Raw genomic sequence first — 19811 nt, forward strand, 5'->3', positions numbered from 1 at the left:
TCCTGCATACAAAACAAATCGTTTTCTGTCAACAAAAATAACCAAAGATATCAAAATCAGTAACTCCTAGGTACTTAGAAAAAAGCATACTCACCTTTTCATCTAGATTTCCATTACGGTCAAACTGGTAAAGTGGTGCCAGATGACTCAAAATCCACCAGCTAAAACTCAGTGGGTCTTTACACTGAACTGTTTCAAATGCAGACTCACTTTCAGAAGTACTTGGCCGTTCAAAGATATTCTTTAGGGTTGTGTTCACCAAGCTCCAGAAACACTGTAGAAAATGCAAAAGGTAATTTGAATTATCTTCAATAACAAAACCTATTTTAACAATTTTCTCTACAACACTCTTCTATTGATTAATTTGCTTTTACAGAGAACAAGCAAGATGACAATCATTTAAAGAAAATGACAAACAGCAGTGCTCAGTATTACCACAGAAAACTCAAGGCTACTTCAGAAAGTCCTCTCTCAAATGTCAGTAGAAAGCAATGTGAAAGGAGAAGCTTGGGTCACCAAGAAGAATCCAGTGCAATATTACACAGACAAAATTACAAGCTGATGGATTGATATCTGACATGTAGATAGGGTGGTGCCCCAACAAGCACACGAGAAAGGTTCTTTAGTAAAGAATTGTTATAACATGTTTTTTAAAAACTTCTAGCACCAGACTATCCTAGCCAAGAGGAATACAGTAGATGGTAGAGAAACAATCTGAAAGCAATCTGAAATCAGCAAACTGAGCTTCCAATTCCCTGTTTTGTCACAGTCTGTTCCAGCACTGACAAACTGATTAATTCTCCTTGATTCAGACCCTTGCCTATATCACAGCATTACTACTTCTTACAGCCTGTGCCTATTGTTCCTAGTTTTAAGAAAGTGGAAGTTCTTAAGTTCTCCGTAACTTCTTTGCATGTGTATTTCATCCACCTTAGCTAGGTCCTGATCCTAACTTAGCTGCAAAGTGCTCTTGCCAGTGCAAATGCTTAAGAGTAACAGTTTCACTTGTGCTGTCCACCTTTACATCTGTTGTTACCAACAAGTAAACAGCCATCAGTGCAAACTCTCTACTCTGAAGTACTTCATTCTGTACTAAGTGAACTGTACTCATGGCACAGATGGCCACTTCAGTTCTTATAAAGATTATTTCAGAAAACTTTCAAAGAGTTTCGTCACTTTTTAGTATTCATTCAGAGAAACATCAGTTCAATTCTAACCAGCAGTTAAAGAGAGAAAAATTTAAATGTGAGAAAATATCAGTAAATGAAAAGAACAAAACAGAAGACATCATTATGCAAATGTATAAAATCATACGGCCTCTTAAGCCAAACTTGGAATACTGAATGTAATCCTAGCACTCTGTTAATCAAAATAGGATGTGGTAATATGGAAAACAGTTCAGGGAAGGGGGACAAAGATGACCAGAGGTAAAGAATGGCACCTGAAAAAAAGAATTACTGTAAGAAGTAGGAATCTTCAGCCTAGAAAAGGCAGAAGGTAGGATATAAAAAAAAAACCAACAAAATAAATTGAAGAGGCATAGAAGGTTGTACTGGTATAAAGGAGAGATTCAAAGATTCAAAACTATGTACAGGCTGTTCTTGTACAGACTGATAGCAAAGACAGAAACATGAGCTAGCTGGATCATTATTCTGACTGTACCCATGTTTCTAATGCCTGGAGATGACTTGTTTTATGACATATCACAGAAACCACAAATAATTTTTTTAAAAAATAAGTAAACATGGCTTTTTGTGTTTTGTTCTTCCATAAAAGGAATGGAACTTTCACAGTTCTCCTTTGCTCTGCTTTCTTCAGCACTAGGAGCAGTCCTTATCCATGCCCTAGGTCATAACCCAACAGTACACTGCAACCCTAGTCAGGGCTTCATGGGCACTCAGGACAGTGGCCCAAGGCATCACAGTTAGCATGCAGTTCTCCTGGAGCAAATATGATCTTCAGTTCTACCATCAGATTTGTGCATATGGGAACATTTGGTAACTGTACTGCACATGTAACAGTATCTCCCTTTACCTCTGTATTAGACCCTTTATTTCTGTGGTCCAGCAAGTGAATAAGTAGAATCCATAGCTCTTTAATGCAGGTACAGGGATAATGGCTACTGGTAAGAGCCTCAGAAGGTCGCACCTGAAAGAGAATATAGAATAAAATTATTCACACAAGAGCTAATTTCAGAAATGGTGTTTTGTATATCAGTATTTCTCCTTGTCTTGGCTGTTTGGTTTGAGGGAGTTTTTTTCAGATAAATAATATAGTTACAATTGCATATTCAAAGATGTATTATTTCACTAACATCCAAAATATCTGTCTCATACAACACAGACTCCTAATTCTTCATAAGTTATAGGCTGTGCTATCTCCTAGTTTCTTCTAATCCACTCTCAGATATTCTTTAATCGTATAAAAATGGCATTCCATGTCCTAAATGAAAAGAAGTTACAATAAATACTAATTCATTGTCTGATAGTAGGGGAAAGAAAATGATTGATTACATTTTCTTGATGTTCTTAAGAAATATATTTCAAATTATTTACCAGCTAATATTGTTATTTTTAACTTAAAAATCCTTAATGACTAGGCATAACGCTAGTAGAATATGTTGTTGTTGGCATGAGGATGTTAATGTTCCCACAACATTTCACAAAATCTGCTTTTCGGTAAATTTACTGCAAGGCATTCTTTTAATATGCAGAAAACAGCATATTTCAAGTCATGTACGTTATTTGATTACTATTCCATATTTAACAAAATTCACTCAGACTGATGCATTTCAAATGCAAAATAGTCTTCTTGTGATTCATCTTTCAATTTTACATTCTCTGAATTGTGAAACAAAACAAAACAGCAAAAGGAAGTGCTAAATACATTAAAAAACTCTGTATGCTTTCATGTTTTCAAGATCTACCAGACCTGTATCTGATACAATCATACTATAGACAAAACTTTACTTACTCTATCCTTCAACACATGAATGCACTGAACGATATTCAGAGGTGGCAAAAACTGAGAAAAGCCTTGCTGAAATAGCTCTGTTCAGCATCTTTTACCTTCAGCAAGGACACAATGGCAGAAATGTAGAAAGAGGGAAGACAAAGCAGCTTATATTCACTTTATCTCTAAACAGTGAGTAGTCCAAGCTTGAATAATCAACCTATACCTCTCTAAAGCAAACAGAGGGGAATAGGTACCTAGAGAGATTAAGCAATCTCACTGCAGAACTGTTGTTATCCTTCCGTGACAATAAAAAATGCCTCGGGTAACTAGTTTAGCCAACTAACTCCTAGCCATCTACATCTGATGAGGTGGAGCCTGAATTTTTATATCCTCATGTTTTTTCTGATCCATTCATGCACAGCTATTCTCAAATCACACTGGCACTTAAAATAATTTCTGAATTTGGAAACCTAACAGTGCAAATTAAAAATTAAATCAAAATATGCAATGCCAGGGACAGCACTAGCTGTGTGAAACATTACAGAAGTGGGAGTGAATGACTAAAAACCCACACTTGCACAATTAGAACAACAACTATATCACCAATAATTTCAAATCCGTGTAATATTCCATTAGGATGCAAACTTTTTATTTATCATCCACCTTGAGAATAATATGTTTACAACTAGTTTCATACAGCTCCACATCAGGCTTAAATAATTTTAATTATAAATATGAACTTACATTCATATATAAATGTGACAAGTTTTTTTTTCTCTCTCTCAAGAATCCTGTTAATCCTATGAAATTTTCATGGTAGAGCTGATCTATTTGAAATAATGCTTTATTCAAGTCTTACATATATGCACAATATTTCACATCCCTCTCTCTCTCCTCACACTTTTAAAGATCTGTTACAGGAATTTCTCAACAACCTGAACTAATCTTATGTAAATATTATCTTAAGAATAAACAGTATAACCACTAAAGTCTCTTGAAAAAATTCATGATTCAACTACTAACTTTCCAAAATTGAAGTGCCTCAAAAATAACTCTGGTTATGACTCACCACCAAAGAGCAAAACAGACCCACTGGAAATAGCAGTCTACTTATTACAGATGCACTGTAACACTGGAGGTTTTTACAGAAGTATTAGGCATAGAAATTAACTTAGAAATTAGTTTCATGCTTTCTACGTGGACTATGAGTTGTTGCAGCAAGGTTTCCTCAACAAGGGTTTTTCTACTGTTTACATCTGTGTTTATACTGTGCTATTCTACAAGATTGCAGGATCTCTTTGGTAGGAAATGTGCGTATCTGTGCAGGATAGAGTCTGGGTAGCAGTATTAAAGCAAGATGCCATACAGATATTGCTTAGACTAAGGATAGCCAAGATACTGCTTTCTTCAGAGATACTGAGCAGAGGAGGATGTGAGAAGAAATCCAGAGTATCTTGCTTAGAATGTTCAAAACCCCAAATCATGATGCTGTTGGGACAATACAGTTCTGGTGCCAGAGGTACGGCTGCTGAAGACAGAAGAAAGATATCCACAGATATATATTTCTCTGCCAAATGTGTCTCAGAGCACATTGGACTCAGTACATGACCCAAGTCAAGCATTTTGATACTCAAGCTGCTCATGAAACCAATCTGAAAATATGAGCCTGGAACACTAGAGTTTATGTCCCTCTTTCCAAGGATATCCACAAATGTTAAGAGCTGCACTCATGAATGTTCTCAGAAAAAAGCCCAAGGACATATTTTAGTGATGAGCTGGTGGTGTCACCTACTAGAGATATCAGTTGCATTTTCAGCAATTTTGAGGGATGCTACTTCCATTGCAGGATGACAGCAATGATTGCATACTATAGGAGTGACCAGCTCAAGTGCAAGCTTCACTTCAGAAATTAATCTCAAATAGAACTAATTCAAGAAATGTGGCCCATGCCTAGAAAAAGCTTAAGAAAAAGTAGTGCCAAAACAACCTTCCCTCTTTGCAATATGGCTCTGTAAAGTACGTCAAATCTATTTTATCATCTGACATTTCCAAGACTACTATCAAGCACTATGTTCAACAGATAGATACTATTTGAATTTTCTTTTGTGAAATATTATTCTCATCTATTTGCCTTCTGTTCAGGGGAGAAAGTTGCAGTACTATCTGATAATTTAATAGATCAAAACTGATTTTCTACAGGAAGATATTTTAAAAGAACAGTTATCAAAGGCTAGTACAGCCATTTCCCACATCCTCAAAAGTAAAATGAAGAAGAAGGACTCTATTTCTTATGTTTCTGTACTAGGAAAACATAAATTTTACAGTGGTCACTTGCTGCTTATTCTCAGAGTCCAGTCCTGCATTCATGGATCATACACGTCCTTCTAAAGCAGGTTTCAAAATGACAAAGATTACACAGCTCTTTTACTGGATGCTGTATGCTATTATGACTTTCTAGCTTTGGAGTACTCAAAACAAGTGAGAAAAATACTGCAGATATAGAAGGATAGAAAAAGGAAAAGAACACACAGAAAAGTTTTCGCATGACAAATGCAGAAGTGCTGTAACAGAAAGATGAGGTGGAGGAAATCGGCACACTGCAACAATAAACTGTACTATGATATTCTCTAAGTGTCCAGTTAGTTTAGTGCCAGGATTAGTGTTATCCTCTTTTTGTTCCTGTTGAGAGAGTTTGAAAAGACTTTTTTTTTTTTTTTTGCATCTATCTAAACCTTTTAGACTGTGCCATGTTTGGCATTAAACCTGGAACACTGAACTCAGAAAATGTGGCATTCACTTCTGCTCTGTACACAGTGCATTTCAGTATTACTCTCTCATTCAACTGCCAGATGGTCATGAATAAATATAACACAATTTGAGCTCCTAACAAATAACACTCTTTAAAACATGGAAATACAAAGCCATACATAACATTTAAAACTAAGCACTCACAAGTCATCTATGCACTGGTGCAATACCCAATTCATATGGTTCCCAGTACAAGCATCTAACTGCCCATGGCCTGTATAAAGAAAAAGAGTTACCTTTGTATACTTGTTGATGGCCAAGCTTATTAAATCACATATGAGATTTCCACAGTGTTTTTCAAATAAACTGACACTGGTTAGATTCTCTCCAGTTAGATTAATGAAATGGTTAGCATATACAACTTGTCCTAAAACACAAAAAAAAAGTAGAATTGGTTAGTTCCAGGTTTGGTTCTAGCAATATAAAACAAACAGGATTTCTCTTCTAATATATATATATATATATATCTAAGAATGGGCTTGTTGATCTGTATGTAATTTTAATTTATAAAATTAATTCATGTGAGATATTCATGTGAGATAAAATAAAATTCATGTGAGAAATCTCATCCTAAATTCAAGCTAATCCCTTCATCATTGCACTGAAATCTGGTATTATTCAGGTTGACAGTAAAAAAGCTTGGCACTTTACAGCCTTTTATTGGCACAGATTTTGCAGAGGAATAAAGATTTATTTATCTGCAAGTTCCTCTTTGTCACATGCCAGTGCGCATGTTCTGGAATCATGACATGTTTTGCAGATCTGCAAGTTGATGACAAACAATTCTGGAGAGGTCTAACACTTTCCTTTGGATGTGTTGATGTAAAAAGCTGGCATGATCATGTTCCAACTTGAGCATTTGTAAGCATTAACAGATAAAATGGTGAAGTTAAGAGGCTGTAACATCTTATCCCACAAGCTTTTCAACAGTACATCTCCTTTGACATCAGTGGAGCAGACGCTACGTAGAATGAGCTTGTATTTTATTCCTGGAAATGTAAGGTGAAGCCCAGAACCCACTATCCTGCCACTGGTCTCAGCAGTGTGAAGTTTCAACTCAGAATGCTTCATAGTATGAGATAAAAACGTAAGAAATTCTAAGCACATAAGAAAACAAGATAATATATGTAGAGATATGACTGTCTTGACTAGTAAATTTTGTTGCTAAAAATCATGAGCTTCCTCTTACAAAGATAGATCAGTCCATTATTACTCAGAACATTATCTGGAAATAAATATTGAATTCTGAAAAATATACTGCCTCCAACAGTTTCACTATCCTTTCTCCAAAATGCTCTAAAAAAGGTAAACAGGCAATCTATCCCACAATGGATCATAAAAGAAACATAGAATTATGGAACAAAAAGCCAACCCACACACTATACAGTAATGCAGAAACAGAGAAAATGTGTTAATGAGAGCAAGGCTGTGTTGAGACAGCACTTGGAGCAGGCAAGAGCTCAGTTTTAGCATCAGATACTGGGGTAAACATATAGTCCTTTCTTTCTATACCTCAACATTATTTCAACTGTTGCAACTTCTATATGGAATTTATATTAACAACTTATAATCAGGTGGTGTGAGGGAATGTATGGTTACAGTGACACACTGATTAGAGAAGAAAACACACTTTAGTTATTTATTTTGGTAGAATGGACATGGAAAATAGATATAAACCTCACAAAGCAAATGAAGTTCTCTTCTGTATTTTAACAATTCTTCATGAAACTGAACTACTCTGAAATTGAGTTTTTCAATTGCATTCTATGACCTTTTTAATCTAACTTCTATGAACAGCTTACTCTTATCAACTTACTTTTTGCCCTTTTAAAGCCTTATAAATTTTTTTTTAAAAAGATATTGCCTTGCCCTTTTCTTTCTCTACTTTTATAAGCTCCCCTGATTGAGGCATTGAGGCTTCTTCTTTTGCCCAATATTTTCTTAGAGTTGCACATGGTTAACAATACAAATTCTCTCCTCCAAGAATCCTTGTTCTGGTCCATCCCTGGACACTTTTCCTACATTGTCTTCATCAAACTGCCATTCATTGTTATACATTCTGAAGATCTGTAAATGCATTTTTATTTGTGAAGTCAAGAAGTGCATAGCTATTAAATATTCAGTGTGTTGCATCACTTGAGTATGAACTCTGATCTTTGTTTTGACAGAAAAAATTTCTAATACAATTTTGAGTCACATGATGATTCACAAAGAATCTACCTTTACCATATCTGAGTTTATCCCATTAAACACAGCTACGCTTAAAAATCAGCAAAAGTAGTTTTGATTCTGAACAAATCAAGATGGGAAAATTAGGTAAGTCATATGTAAAAAAATAAGTTCAAGAAAAAGGCTTGCATACTTACTCTTCAGTTTTTCACCTAATACATGAAGAACTTCTAATACTAGCCAGTTAATATCCAAATGGAGATGTAGTAAGTGCCATGATGGAGGAAGTACCTGCAATTAGAAATATATTTACATATATTTAGTATTTCTTTAATGAATTCTGGATACTGTGCTAAGACAAGGTGGCCAGGCTTTGGAACAAGCTGCCCAGGTTAAGTGGTGTAATCACTATTCCTGGAAGTCTTCCAGAACACATGGATGTGGCATTTGGGGACATGGTTTAGAGGAGAATGTGGAGGCGCTGTAGAAACGGTTGGACTTCACATTCCAAGATGGCCTGCAATGAACATTATGAATACCTATGATCAAATACAACATAACATACAAACGTGCTATTCAGTTCAGGAAAAAAAAAAAGAAACCAACAAAAGGTTTCATTACAATTCTGTCTGGAAAAGGCTATTTATGAAATTTAGATTCAAGCCTGACAAATTACAATGCCCTCAGTTAACCTTTTTGTTACAGAGTATTATGTAGCACAAAAACTGCTAAAGTGAACTCTTAAAATAACTCCAAAAATTTAGTATCCTCTTCCTTAAAGTTTACTTGAAATGACTGTTTTTCATCAGCTCAATCACTACTAACAAGCTAAACAAAGATTCAAAATGTTGCTTCTCAGTGGATCATTCCTCTCCAGATACTAGTTTACACAACATAAGCCTGAAATTCCTCTTCTGTCTTTATAAAAGATTTGAAAGCACTAGCTATGTGCATGCTAAATCCTAATGGTGTATATTTCACTAGTATTTAATGATGTTGTGCCTCCTTCCATATCTGCACTTGTCTTTGTATAGATCTTTTTCCATTCTGAGTCAGATTTCAGAATGTACTTTTAAAGAAATGCCCCTCCTACTGGGATGCTAAGAAATTTTAAATATTACTACAGACAAACACCAAGGAATTTTTTAAACAAGCTATGCTTGTTTACCTACCTGTAATTGGTATTATCTCTTGTATACTATAGGAAGAATTCTAAGGCTATGGAACGAAAACAGATAAACCAACAACAAAAAATCCAGATCTCATTAGTTGTGCTTACCAAGTACAGGGTGGCACTTAATAAAGCAAAAAAACCCCAAACCAAAATATGAACTTATATCAAGCCAAAATTTTCCAAGTTGAATGCATCATGCCACATAAAAAATGTAAGTTATACAAAGACACCAACCTTTGCCTGATTTTGAATAGTAAATGCTGCCAGAACATTACTAGGAAGTTCACAAAGGTGACCAAGGTGCACGGTCAAAGCATGAAGTTCTTCCACCAGCACTGATGGTAACTGAGCTTCTAGTTCTTCATAGGGATGCAGCATTCCATCATTTTCCACCTTAGGGGGTTCCAGATACCTGAATGTACAGAAAAATATACAATCAGAAAACAGGTAAGTAGCTACACAAAGCTCAGTACCCAATTTAGTACAATGTGTGTAAATCTCACCTGAAGATGAAAACTTTCACATAATGCAAAAATTTAAGACATTGATGCCTGATACTCTCTGCTTCAGAGTGCAAGTTTGCAGCTTGACCTGAAATAAAAGAGATCAATAGCTTAAAGCAGATGTAACCACACCATGACTTGTTTAACATTTGCATTCCCCACAGTAGTTAAAGCAGACCACTGGAAAGACATCCTCTGAGGACAAGTTGGGAGGTGACTGAGTGGTAAACACCCACTTCTAAATGTCATCTTGCCAAAGGGATACATTCTTTATCTTATCATCTCAGGTACATATCCAGATACAGATAGAAAAGAAGACCCTCAGGAAAGGTGAGGGTAAGCACTCAGTGCTAGAGGAAACATTTAGTCCTACTGCCCTGCTTCCTGACTGCTTCCAAGACACCTTCAGTAAAGACACAGGTAAAACAATTTTCTCTTGACAGACTTAAACAGGTGTTTTATTTATAAATACACTTTGTAACCTTTCCTTGGAAGCATCACTGGTGCACAGAACCTTCAGCTGTATAATGCTAAGAGCCATCCATTCACAATCCTGCCTTTCACTTGCAGGCATGTATCCTTTCAGGCAGTTATTCTGGCTATATGTCTCCTTTCCTTGTTCTCTGAACATGTTGTTCTCATGGTGTTACCATCCTCACCTTGTACTTGGAAGCTCAAGCACTCCCATTAGAGCAGAGATTCACTGGAAGTTATTGCCACTTTGTGAGTATCACTCCTTATTTATTCCTACAACTTGCCTTGTATCTTTCAGCTTGTATTAGAGAAAGATGAAACTTAGTGCATAACAATTGAAATATAGTCACTTAAATACCAAATAACTACTGCCCAATAATATATATATACACAAAAGATTAGCAAGCAGCCTGAAACATGTGTACCTGATTACAACACATGTGGATTATTCAGAGCATCTTCAATGCAAGCATCAAATGAGGACCCTGAGCAGGGCCAAATTAAAGTGTCACCAGAAGAGTTGCATGGCAAAAAAATCTTGGTCACCTACTACACTGGACTGCGCAGCCAGGGAAAGAGTTCTCCTTCCTTCTCTCCCCAGCTGACCACTAGGGAGTCTTCCCTTTTTTTAATCTTGGTCTCACTCTCCCTTTTGTTTTCCCCCGTCTCCTCCAGTTAACATGGAAGTTGATATATGTCACTTGTTACAAACCCAAAAAATACAGCTTTGTGCATACAAGCCTATCTCAACATCTTTTGAGTAACAACACACAATGGGCAAAGCAAATGAACTGGTACAAGCACCAGAATATTCCAGTGTACAGCCTACCTGCACCACACCAGAAGCCATAGCATCTGCCATGGTAATGAACCACAAGTTTAGAACAGAGTGAATTAGTCCTCTTAAAGTAATTATTTATAGATATTAATGTTGATTTGTAGTAACAATAAATATTATATCCTAAATTCTCAGAAGTTCTGTTTAAGCAAAATTTTATATTACAGTATTTTTATATGCCTTCTACTTTACACAGTTCTCAGTACAAAGTCTCCGAAGCTCATCAAGACTGATAAGAAATGAAATTTAATATACAATATTTATATCTATATAAACACTGAGCAAAAGCTCTTAACTGGGGTTTTAAACAGTGTTGACAGTAAATTTATTTAAGACATCAATAATAGCTAACATCACCCTGCTGACCATTTTAAATACTTCAATCCTCATGACACCCTTCTACTACTAGCCCACTTCTATAAAGGCGGAACTGAGTCACAGCTGAATCGGTAACTTGCTCTGATTCAGAAACAAAGCCTGGTGCAAAGCACAAAATTCAAGTTCTTCACTTTACTAGATTAACTGACAAGTGGAAGAGCAGGATACAAAGAAGAGAAGACAACCAATTAGGTGTTTAAGTGAAAAAAAAACCCTACAGAGCAGTTTCTTTACGTCCAACTGCAACATAAAAGTTCAAATATAACTTAAAACAGGCTATTTCCATTTATATTAAAAAATTAGATTTTTTGGATACTATCAATAACTGCATATGAAAGAAGTTTGATGATAAATTCACATCAATGGTTTAAATGGCAGAACATGAAGATATAAAAAAATAATAGCAATGTGTAAAAATATTCACTCATAGAACACTATCACACTATCTGTAATGAGAAGAACACAATAGACAGTTTATTTCTGAGTAATTACTGAACTTCTCAACTTGCTAAGTAATTCAGCCTTCAGCTTACAATAAGCCCAAGGCTGCAATAATCCTTCAGAAACATGCTGCTTCTCATGCCTCAGCATTTAATTGAAACAAAGCATTTTGTAGTGATCCCGTTTTATTGATCCTACTGCAAAGATAAATTAAGTTTGTAAATAACTCTAAACTAAGCAAATATAACTTACTCGTTTAAACGTAAGCCAACAGAACACAAAAAAATTCCAAGTTACTACCTTTGCAACTAAAATAATTGTTGGGATATTTGATGAAATTTTCTGGTTTTAATTAATAGTTTTGTCAAATTCTGCTCTAAGAGTGACACCTTAACTGAAGTCAAATTAATGCAAAATGTCCCACTAAGGTCAGTAAGGATTGCCCTGTGCATCTACCATACAGGCAAATCTGGTTCCAAACCAACTCCCAACATTTCCACTATTTCCCTACTATCTGACCTCACTTGGGAGTCTATATTTCTACCCCTACTGCAGATTTATGCCGCTTATATGCTGTTCTGAGGCACACTCCAAAATCCTTCAGTCAAGAGTAAAAGCACTAGCATGATCTGTGAGAATTCTTTAATGAAAGATAGTCAGTTGCCTATTGCAATGTCAAATTAAATTCATAAAACTTACCAAAATCAGATGAACTCATTTGTACTAGGTTTTCCAGTCTGTATATCTGTTGCCTAATTAAAGGAATACAAAGATGTATGGTATTTATATAGGTAAAAGTTGTTTAACTCCATTTTAGTAAGCTCAGAATAGAACAGAGAAAGGTAAGAGGTGTTTCTTGCTTTGTAGTTCTGAAAAAGCTTAGGGAAACTCAGAAAAGTGTTTTAGTGGAAGGCAATGAACATATCCAAGTGTGAAGGGATGAGACTGAATAAAATCTTTGCATGTTTAAATCATTAAACACAAACAAAAGAAAAAAACTACAACAATTGGCTAAATATTGGGGAAGGGAAAAAAACAACAATACAGACAAAAACCCCTGAAAGCCATTCCCAGCAAATGACCTTTCCACAAGCATAACTCAACTTCATATTTGACCACAGAATAAACCTAAAAGTTAGCCCTCATGGCACACACTCAGTACACACTAAATTAATCTTCTTGTGAATGTGCATTAGCACATCCTGTCAGCAGCTTCTCCCGCTTCCTGCTTAGGGTGATCATCTCCTTAACTGCAGCACAAAGCATAAACAGCAATAAATACAGTAGAGTAAAAGGAGGTCTTTATAAAAGTGAAAGCTCAGTTCAGTTTTTGAGAGGAAAGAGAACACTTTTAAAGAAGCTAGACTGCCACTGAAAATTAATATTTTAAGAAAAGCTGTAACACAGGTAAATGCTCGGCCATATTCTGTAACAACTGTTATTTGCAAGTGGTCTTCCAGTAGAATCTCCACAGAGATAAAGCAGTACTAAACTGAATATATGAAAAGCACAACTGTCAGACAGACTTTTGAAAGAAAATGCTGCATAAATTGAGAAGGGAGCTCTCTGCCTCATTTCTTATACAGTCAAAGCAATAACTACTGAAGGATTCTAAAATAGGCTACTTGGATCTAACACTAATCAAATATTCTTATGAAAAAAACCCTGAAAACTAGAAGAATTTAAAAGACTCAAGAAGCATCTAAAAGACAAAAAACTACAGGTTTTATCTTGCATATTATAGTGCAAACATACAGTAAAATAATCTCCCTTAGCAGTCTCTTGCTTTCTTGGATAAAGTCATGTCAGCTACACTTTATTTATTAACCCATTATTTACATGGGTTGTAGAGGTTTTTTGTTTTTTTGTTTTGAAATCCAAGTTGAATTTCTGCCTGGATTTTTCAAGGATTGTAATTATGTAAAAAGGAAGCAAGTCTGAAGCAGGAGGGCTTTATGAAACAGGGCTGTTGAGACTGGAGTTTGGAGAAGGAAGGTACCAGAAAGGAGCCACAAAGAAAAAAAAAAAGAAAAATACTCTCCAGTGACTTGACAAAGACAATACAGTGGGCTGATAAAATTAAAGCACAAACTGGGCACAAGAATAACAAAAATACTACTATTTAAATAAATTGTTTTAATTTCAATTTGCATTTGTACCTCAAGGACTGATCCCCATGGCTGTTAATCATGAAATCATTTGATTTGTAAATACACATTCCGACAGTTAAACTGGTAATTCTGTTTATTAATCAAAGACATTATCTGAATATACCCACTTAAATGGTTACATAGTCTCAATCACTTTGACTCACACCTCTATCACATGAAAACCCGTAAGACCTTGTACTATGCAATTACTCTTTTAACTTGCAGTTCTGCAGTATACTATTATTTATTACAATATTTAAAAACTGTAAATACTTTGAATTACAATATTAAGTATAATCTCAGACATTAAAAGAGATTAGCTTTCTGTAAGCATGTATTTAAACATAGATATGAACTGTACTTCATAAACTTAACTATTTACAGACAACCTATCCTCAAAAACTATTGTACTTAACATATTCAATTTCCACAAGGGAAAAAGGAGTTGTCAACTGGTCTATAACTGAAACTGTTCAATTTTATGACTGAATAAATGAACTGAATGTCTTTGCAGAGACATCGCCCTTTGCAGAGGGACTTGTCACACCAAAAGACAACTTAGCAACCAACCACTCAGCCAAGAGCTAGCTGAAATCCATTATTTCTATCAGGTCAGTAGGTTTTAAAGAATGAATAAGTTAAAAACCACAATAAAATACATTATGCCTTATGTTCATGTCTATTACAATTACTGAGCAATTTACATTACAGGAAAAAAACCAAAACTTTAAAAATAGCCATTTAATTCAACATTCCTGTGTCACTGCCCAGTGATTTTATGCTAATGAACAGTTATAAAATCAGACTAAATGCTGAAACTTTTAACTTAATTATACTTCTATCTCCCCCTTTATCACTTTGGGGTTCTTTTAAAAATACAGTGAGGTCAAAGCTTGCATCAAACCAGCAAAGCTAAATAATAGTGGTTTTAATACACTTCCAGTCATCTATATCACCATGTTCCAATAAGCCAGACCCTATTAATCATGTTGCACATCATGCCCTTGGACATACCCTAAAGGGATGGAAGCATCCACTGTAATGAAAGGAGCGATGGAATACATCACATATATTTGCGAAATCATACAAAAGCTCCTCTCCCATCCACTCTGTATGTGCTGTACATCCTGAGGATTATCAGTAGCAAAGAGGATTATCAGTGATCTGTGTATTTGCATTGACCAGATTAAGCATCTACATTGAATTAGTCAAACACTGAGTAACTGTATCTGAAGAGATTGCTGAAGCTATCCTAATCCAAACAATAGAAGAAAGCACTGCATCCAGCATTTACAGTATTTGATTTTTAACCTCCACTTTCCTTTATGCACAAAAAAGGACTAAAAATCTTCAAAAGACAACTTCAATTATATGGATAGCACAATCTCATTCAAGGAAATCTTACATAGTCTATTCATATAATTCTGAAGCTGGAGTCTTCTAAATTAACCCCAACACTCTGTTGTAATAACTAAACTTAATTTTTTTTTTTAATCTGGTGATGCCTAAGATATGCATCACACTACTTAGAAACTTATTATTAAGTCACATAATATTGAGAATCCGTGACACAATGTACTTCTTCCTGCAATTCCATCTGTGTCTTATCCATCACTTACTGGAGCATTAAACAGACAGTAATAATCATTTTTAGATGCATTGCATAGCCCACAGTCTTTTATGATATTACTTTTAGAAATGTGAAAAGTTTGTGAAATGTGAAAAATTATGCCCTTACAGTAGATATAATTACACATGTGGATTAATTATAAAATACAATGTTATCATACCTAAGTAATCCGAAGAGAAATTCACAGGATTCAACTAATGCCATTTCAGTAACCCACTGAAAGCCAAACAACTCCACTGTATTTTCTTCATAGTCATTTGGGGAAGGATCTAGTCTCAGCAAAACCCTGCAAAACAGAGCCAAGAATATTCATACATTTTCCAGTAATAAACCTATTGAGTACTATATCTACAGCTGGCTTATGTACCATCAATATACTTTCTGAATATGTCAGCAACATATACGTGACAGATGTCTCAGAGACAACTGTACCTTTTAGAGCAATATGATCTATAAAATATGACAACTCCTAGCTTCAAAATCATAAAAACAGGATATAGTCACAGGTCAAAGTATATTTTGGAAACAAAAATTAACAGTAAGCAAATCATGCTTACAAAGGGGCTGAGACATAACATACAAACTGTGAAGAGAAGAGGCTGCTGTGTAGGGTAACACACTGCTCTGTATGCTTAGGATCTGTCTCAAGGCACACTACATACCTAGTAACTCATGCTATAACATACATTTGTTCATTTACATACATTTAATAATATTTACGCTGAACACACTGCTAAAAGCACACTTTTAGGCAGATGAAAAGATGAGAGTCAAAATGGAACCTTGTCATTATAACTTCAGCAACACTAGGCCGAAATTAACCTTTGCTCTTGCTAAAGAAAAATTAACACCAGAATTACCATTTTACTCGAAGTGGAGAAAAGCAGACACCTGTATTATTAAAACATTATAACTGTGCAAATAAAAAAATGTTTCATTAACATGCATTAAGAAAAATCACAGCAAACCGCATGACAGCACAGTAGATTATTTCAGAATTTTCCCACTGCCTTTCATAAAATAATCCCACACAGATGAAGCTCAATTCTCTAATATGTAAAAAATATTTCTATTTTAAAATATATACTAGGTAAGCGCTTAGTTTCCATTACATTATACACTGAATTAATATTCTGCTTGAACACTATTTCTATTTCTGATTTCATTCTCAGAGGCAAAAAGAGAATCTGCTGAATAACTGGCTCAACCTCCCATAACACCTTAGTTCATTTGGTAACTTCTTGAACACTGGACTCTTTTGAAGCCCTTAGCAATTCAATCCAGCTACTCCAGTTCCAAGCAACAAAGAGAGTCTCTAACATGGAGGCTTTTCTAGGACTTTGCAATCCAGGTAGACAACAAATACACAGTAGAAGAACAGAGTTTTACAGATATATATATATAACTATAGTGACTGGGAAACCTGTTTACATACAAGCTCGTCAAGTGAGTTTTAATTTCAGGTGAAATATGTCAATGTGGAATCCACTACTGATATATTCATGCAGACACAGGATCCCTCAATCATCTCCTTGACATAAAGTTGAATGAACGTGCTCTGATACAACTAAAACATATGATAAATAAGGCAGAGAAAGGGGGAGGTGCAGTGGAACCCCCCTTAAGCCTTTACAGAAAACACTGTGGGGAAAAAAAAGTAACAACACAAAATTCTAAGCCTGGCGGGAGGACAGAAAGATTAGGCTTTTGTAGGAAAAACAAGACAATCCCTGTAATATGAGAAAACAGCACAGAAAACTAAGCTGAATGACAGAAAATAAGGTAGATAACAACTAAACCAAAGTAACATTTTAAAATCTCACAGAAAATACTTATTTGATATGCCTATGACTTCAGAAACTTAAATCGAGAACGCATGCAGGGCGAAGCTTTGAGAAAAATGATCTTAAAGTTACTAGGGCCCCAGCAATTCAGGGAAGCCAGGCAGAGTACAAAAGCGAGAAAAATGGCCAGCATTTAATAGAGTACATGACTGGGAAGAGCAGTGCTAAGGCCTCCTCAGAAATTTAAGTGATCTCAGCTGCTGCTGCCAAACAGGCCAGTTTTGAATTATCCTAATAGGTTTGTAAATGTCCTTTACTGTACCTTGAAAGTAAGTTCAGAAAGCTAAGAAGTGCATCTAGAGCACCATTCTAAGCTGTTTATCAATACAAAAGCCCTTCCCACTTTGGTATGACCAAGTCAATTTCAGGATCAGAAGAGCTGAAGAACAAACTGATTTGGAAACCTGTCAGCATTCAAAGGCACCAAACATGAGAGGAAAGAACATACTAGAAGGCTTTTATATTTGTAATCAAAAAAAATCCCATACCTCTTAAGAGACCCACTTGCTAAATAAGACTCTGCAGAGAACTTTCTCCCTCCATTTTGGCTGTCAAAAGTGCAAGAAAAGTAAGATGGCCTTGAGTTCTCATTCTCTACTTCCATTGCCAGCTCCAAGCTTTCAGTGAGAAATGGGGATGTAGAGGAAGCCCCAAAGTCATCCTCCATTGTTTTCACCTGGCCCGGAAAACAAACAGATAAATACAAAAATACTCATAGCATTTCTTCAAATAATTTTCTCATTGTTACAACTCTACATAACTCTTCAAGTGAGGATACAGATCTGACCAACAGTAACATTGAAGTAAAAACTGATACACCACCAAGAAGGACAATCACGGTCACATGCCCTGTCACGTAATTCTGCCCCTTCCCCTTCGTGCAACCACATCTTCCTCATTGAACATCACCTGTTCAAGAAGACACATCAGTGACTAAAAAAAAACCAACCCAAACAGGTATATTTTCTTCTGGTTTAGCTCTCTAAATTAATTAGTGATGAGGTTAGACTAGCAGTAGGTTATAACACAAGTCAGGAATGCATTACAAAGCTGCTTCCAGCAACACCTCATTTTATGACCAGAGTAGCTATCCTACAGAAGTACATCATGTATTAGAGGCTCCCAATATTAAAAAAAAACAAACCATCATCTAACTACCTCGGAATCTGAAAAAGAGAAACAAAAACAAAGAAAGACTACCAGACCCAAAAGAAGTTCATTGTACAATTAATATTAGTGTATTCATCTTTTATACAATATACTGAAAGAGCAGAATTAGGCAACAAGCATCAGAGAGTCCTATAAAAACATGTAAACAATATAAGTAAAACCCTAAATTGAAGTTTTCAACTTCTTTGCTGGTGGATTTCGACATGGTTCTTGCAGAAACTAGTATACACCATGGCTAGAAGTTTATAATAGAGGTTAATAATACTAAAAAAAAAATAAGCTCAGGGGAAAAAGAAGAAAACAGCTTCTGTTCTACTCTCTCACATCCATTCACATTCCTGCGGAGCACGAGGCTGTGCGAGAAGGGGAAGAAAAACTTCTGCGCTGCAGTTTACAGCAGGACCCTGCTTACGGTGTCGGCACAGCTGGTGAGTCAGCTGAAGGGAAGGCTCTCAACCACAAGAGCTCCCAAGAAAAGCCTGCTCAGTTCGGGGTATGAAAATCGCCACACACAACACAAAACCCTGGGGGAACAGCTACATAAGAGGGCAGCTCTTCCCGCACATAAGCCCCACTAGTTCCGTACTTGTCTGGGTACAAGTTCCGTACGTCCCTGATGCAAAGGAAACAATTAAAGACTTTAACCACCTCAACCTCCTTGTCCTCCAAGCAGAACCTTCCAGGCGGCTGCAATCCGCGGGCAGGAGCTGCAAAGCGGCGGGAGCAGCCCGGTGGGCCGCCGGGACGCGCCCACGAACACGACCCGCACGTCTAACGCCTCGGCCCCGCGCCGCCGCCCTCTCCCCGGAGGCGCTTCCCCTCCGGGCCAGCCCCGGGCCGGCCGCCGAGGGACTCCGGCGGGACCCGCGCGCCGCCCGGGCCGCCGCTTCCCTTCCGCGCCCGCGCCCTTTCCGTACGGCCCGCGCGCCGCCACCAGCCGCGCGCTGCGCAGGCGCCACGGCGCCCATTGGCCGCCGGCCGCTCCTCCCCGGCCGCGCTTCCTCCTCCCGCTCCGCCCCTTCCCGGCTCGGGCACGCCTGCCCCGCTGCCGCTCCCGCCCCGCCCACCCCCTCCCGCGCCCCGGCCCGCCCCGCCCACTCCAGGCCGAGGCACCGCCCGCCGCTCCTCCCAGGCCATCGCGTTTCCCTGCTTAACTGGGCGTCCGTCGCCGGGCCAGCCAGCACAAGTGGTTTCTGGCCACCTTGCATGTGAACGCCACCATCTTGCCACTGCTGTTCAGCTGCTTCCCTTGTGCTCACAGAATCATGGAATCATAG

General features: G+C 37.0%; 1 protein-coding gene across 2 annotated transcripts in view; it reads right to left on the reverse strand.

Moving 5' to 3' along the window:
* The window catches only part of MMS22L (MMS22 like, DNA repair protein), an 89254-nt gene extending 69797 nt beyond the window's left edge, over positions 1 to 19457 (reverse strand). Inside the window, exons 1-10 of one of the 2 annotated variants that reach the window (XM_058836764.1) lie at positions 19183 to 19457; positions 17853 to 18040; positions 15681 to 15806; positions 12440 to 12492; positions 9610 to 9697; positions 9341 to 9518; positions 8130 to 8223; positions 6000 to 6130; positions 2035 to 2148; positions 95 to 274 (exon numbers count right to left, since the gene is read on the reverse strand). In XM_058836764.1, coding sequence (XP_058692747.1) covers positions 95 to 274; positions 2035 to 2148; positions 6000 to 6130; positions 8130 to 8223; positions 9341 to 9518; positions 9610 to 9697; positions 12440 to 12492; positions 15681 to 15806; positions 17853 to 18031 — 1143 coding nt within the window. In that variant the 5' untranslated portion in view covers positions 18032 to 18040; positions 19183 to 19457. Of the gene's footprint in view, positions 1 to 94; positions 275 to 2034; positions 2149 to 5999; positions 6131 to 8129; positions 8224 to 9340; positions 9519 to 9609; positions 9698 to 12439; positions 12493 to 15680; positions 15807 to 17852; positions 18044 to 19182 lie in introns of those variants that run through there. The other variant, XM_058836765.1, reaches the window with a different exon arrangement.
* Between the last annotated feature and the right edge of the window lie 354 nt (positions 19458 to 19811).

Source organism: Poecile atricapillus, chromosome 3 (genome assembly GCF_030490865.1).
Source record: "Poecile atricapillus isolate bPoeAtr1 chromosome 3, bPoeAtr1.hap1, whole genome shotgun sequence".
NCBI lineage: Eukaryota > Metazoa > Chordata > Aves > Passeriformes > Paridae > Poecile > Poecile atricapillus.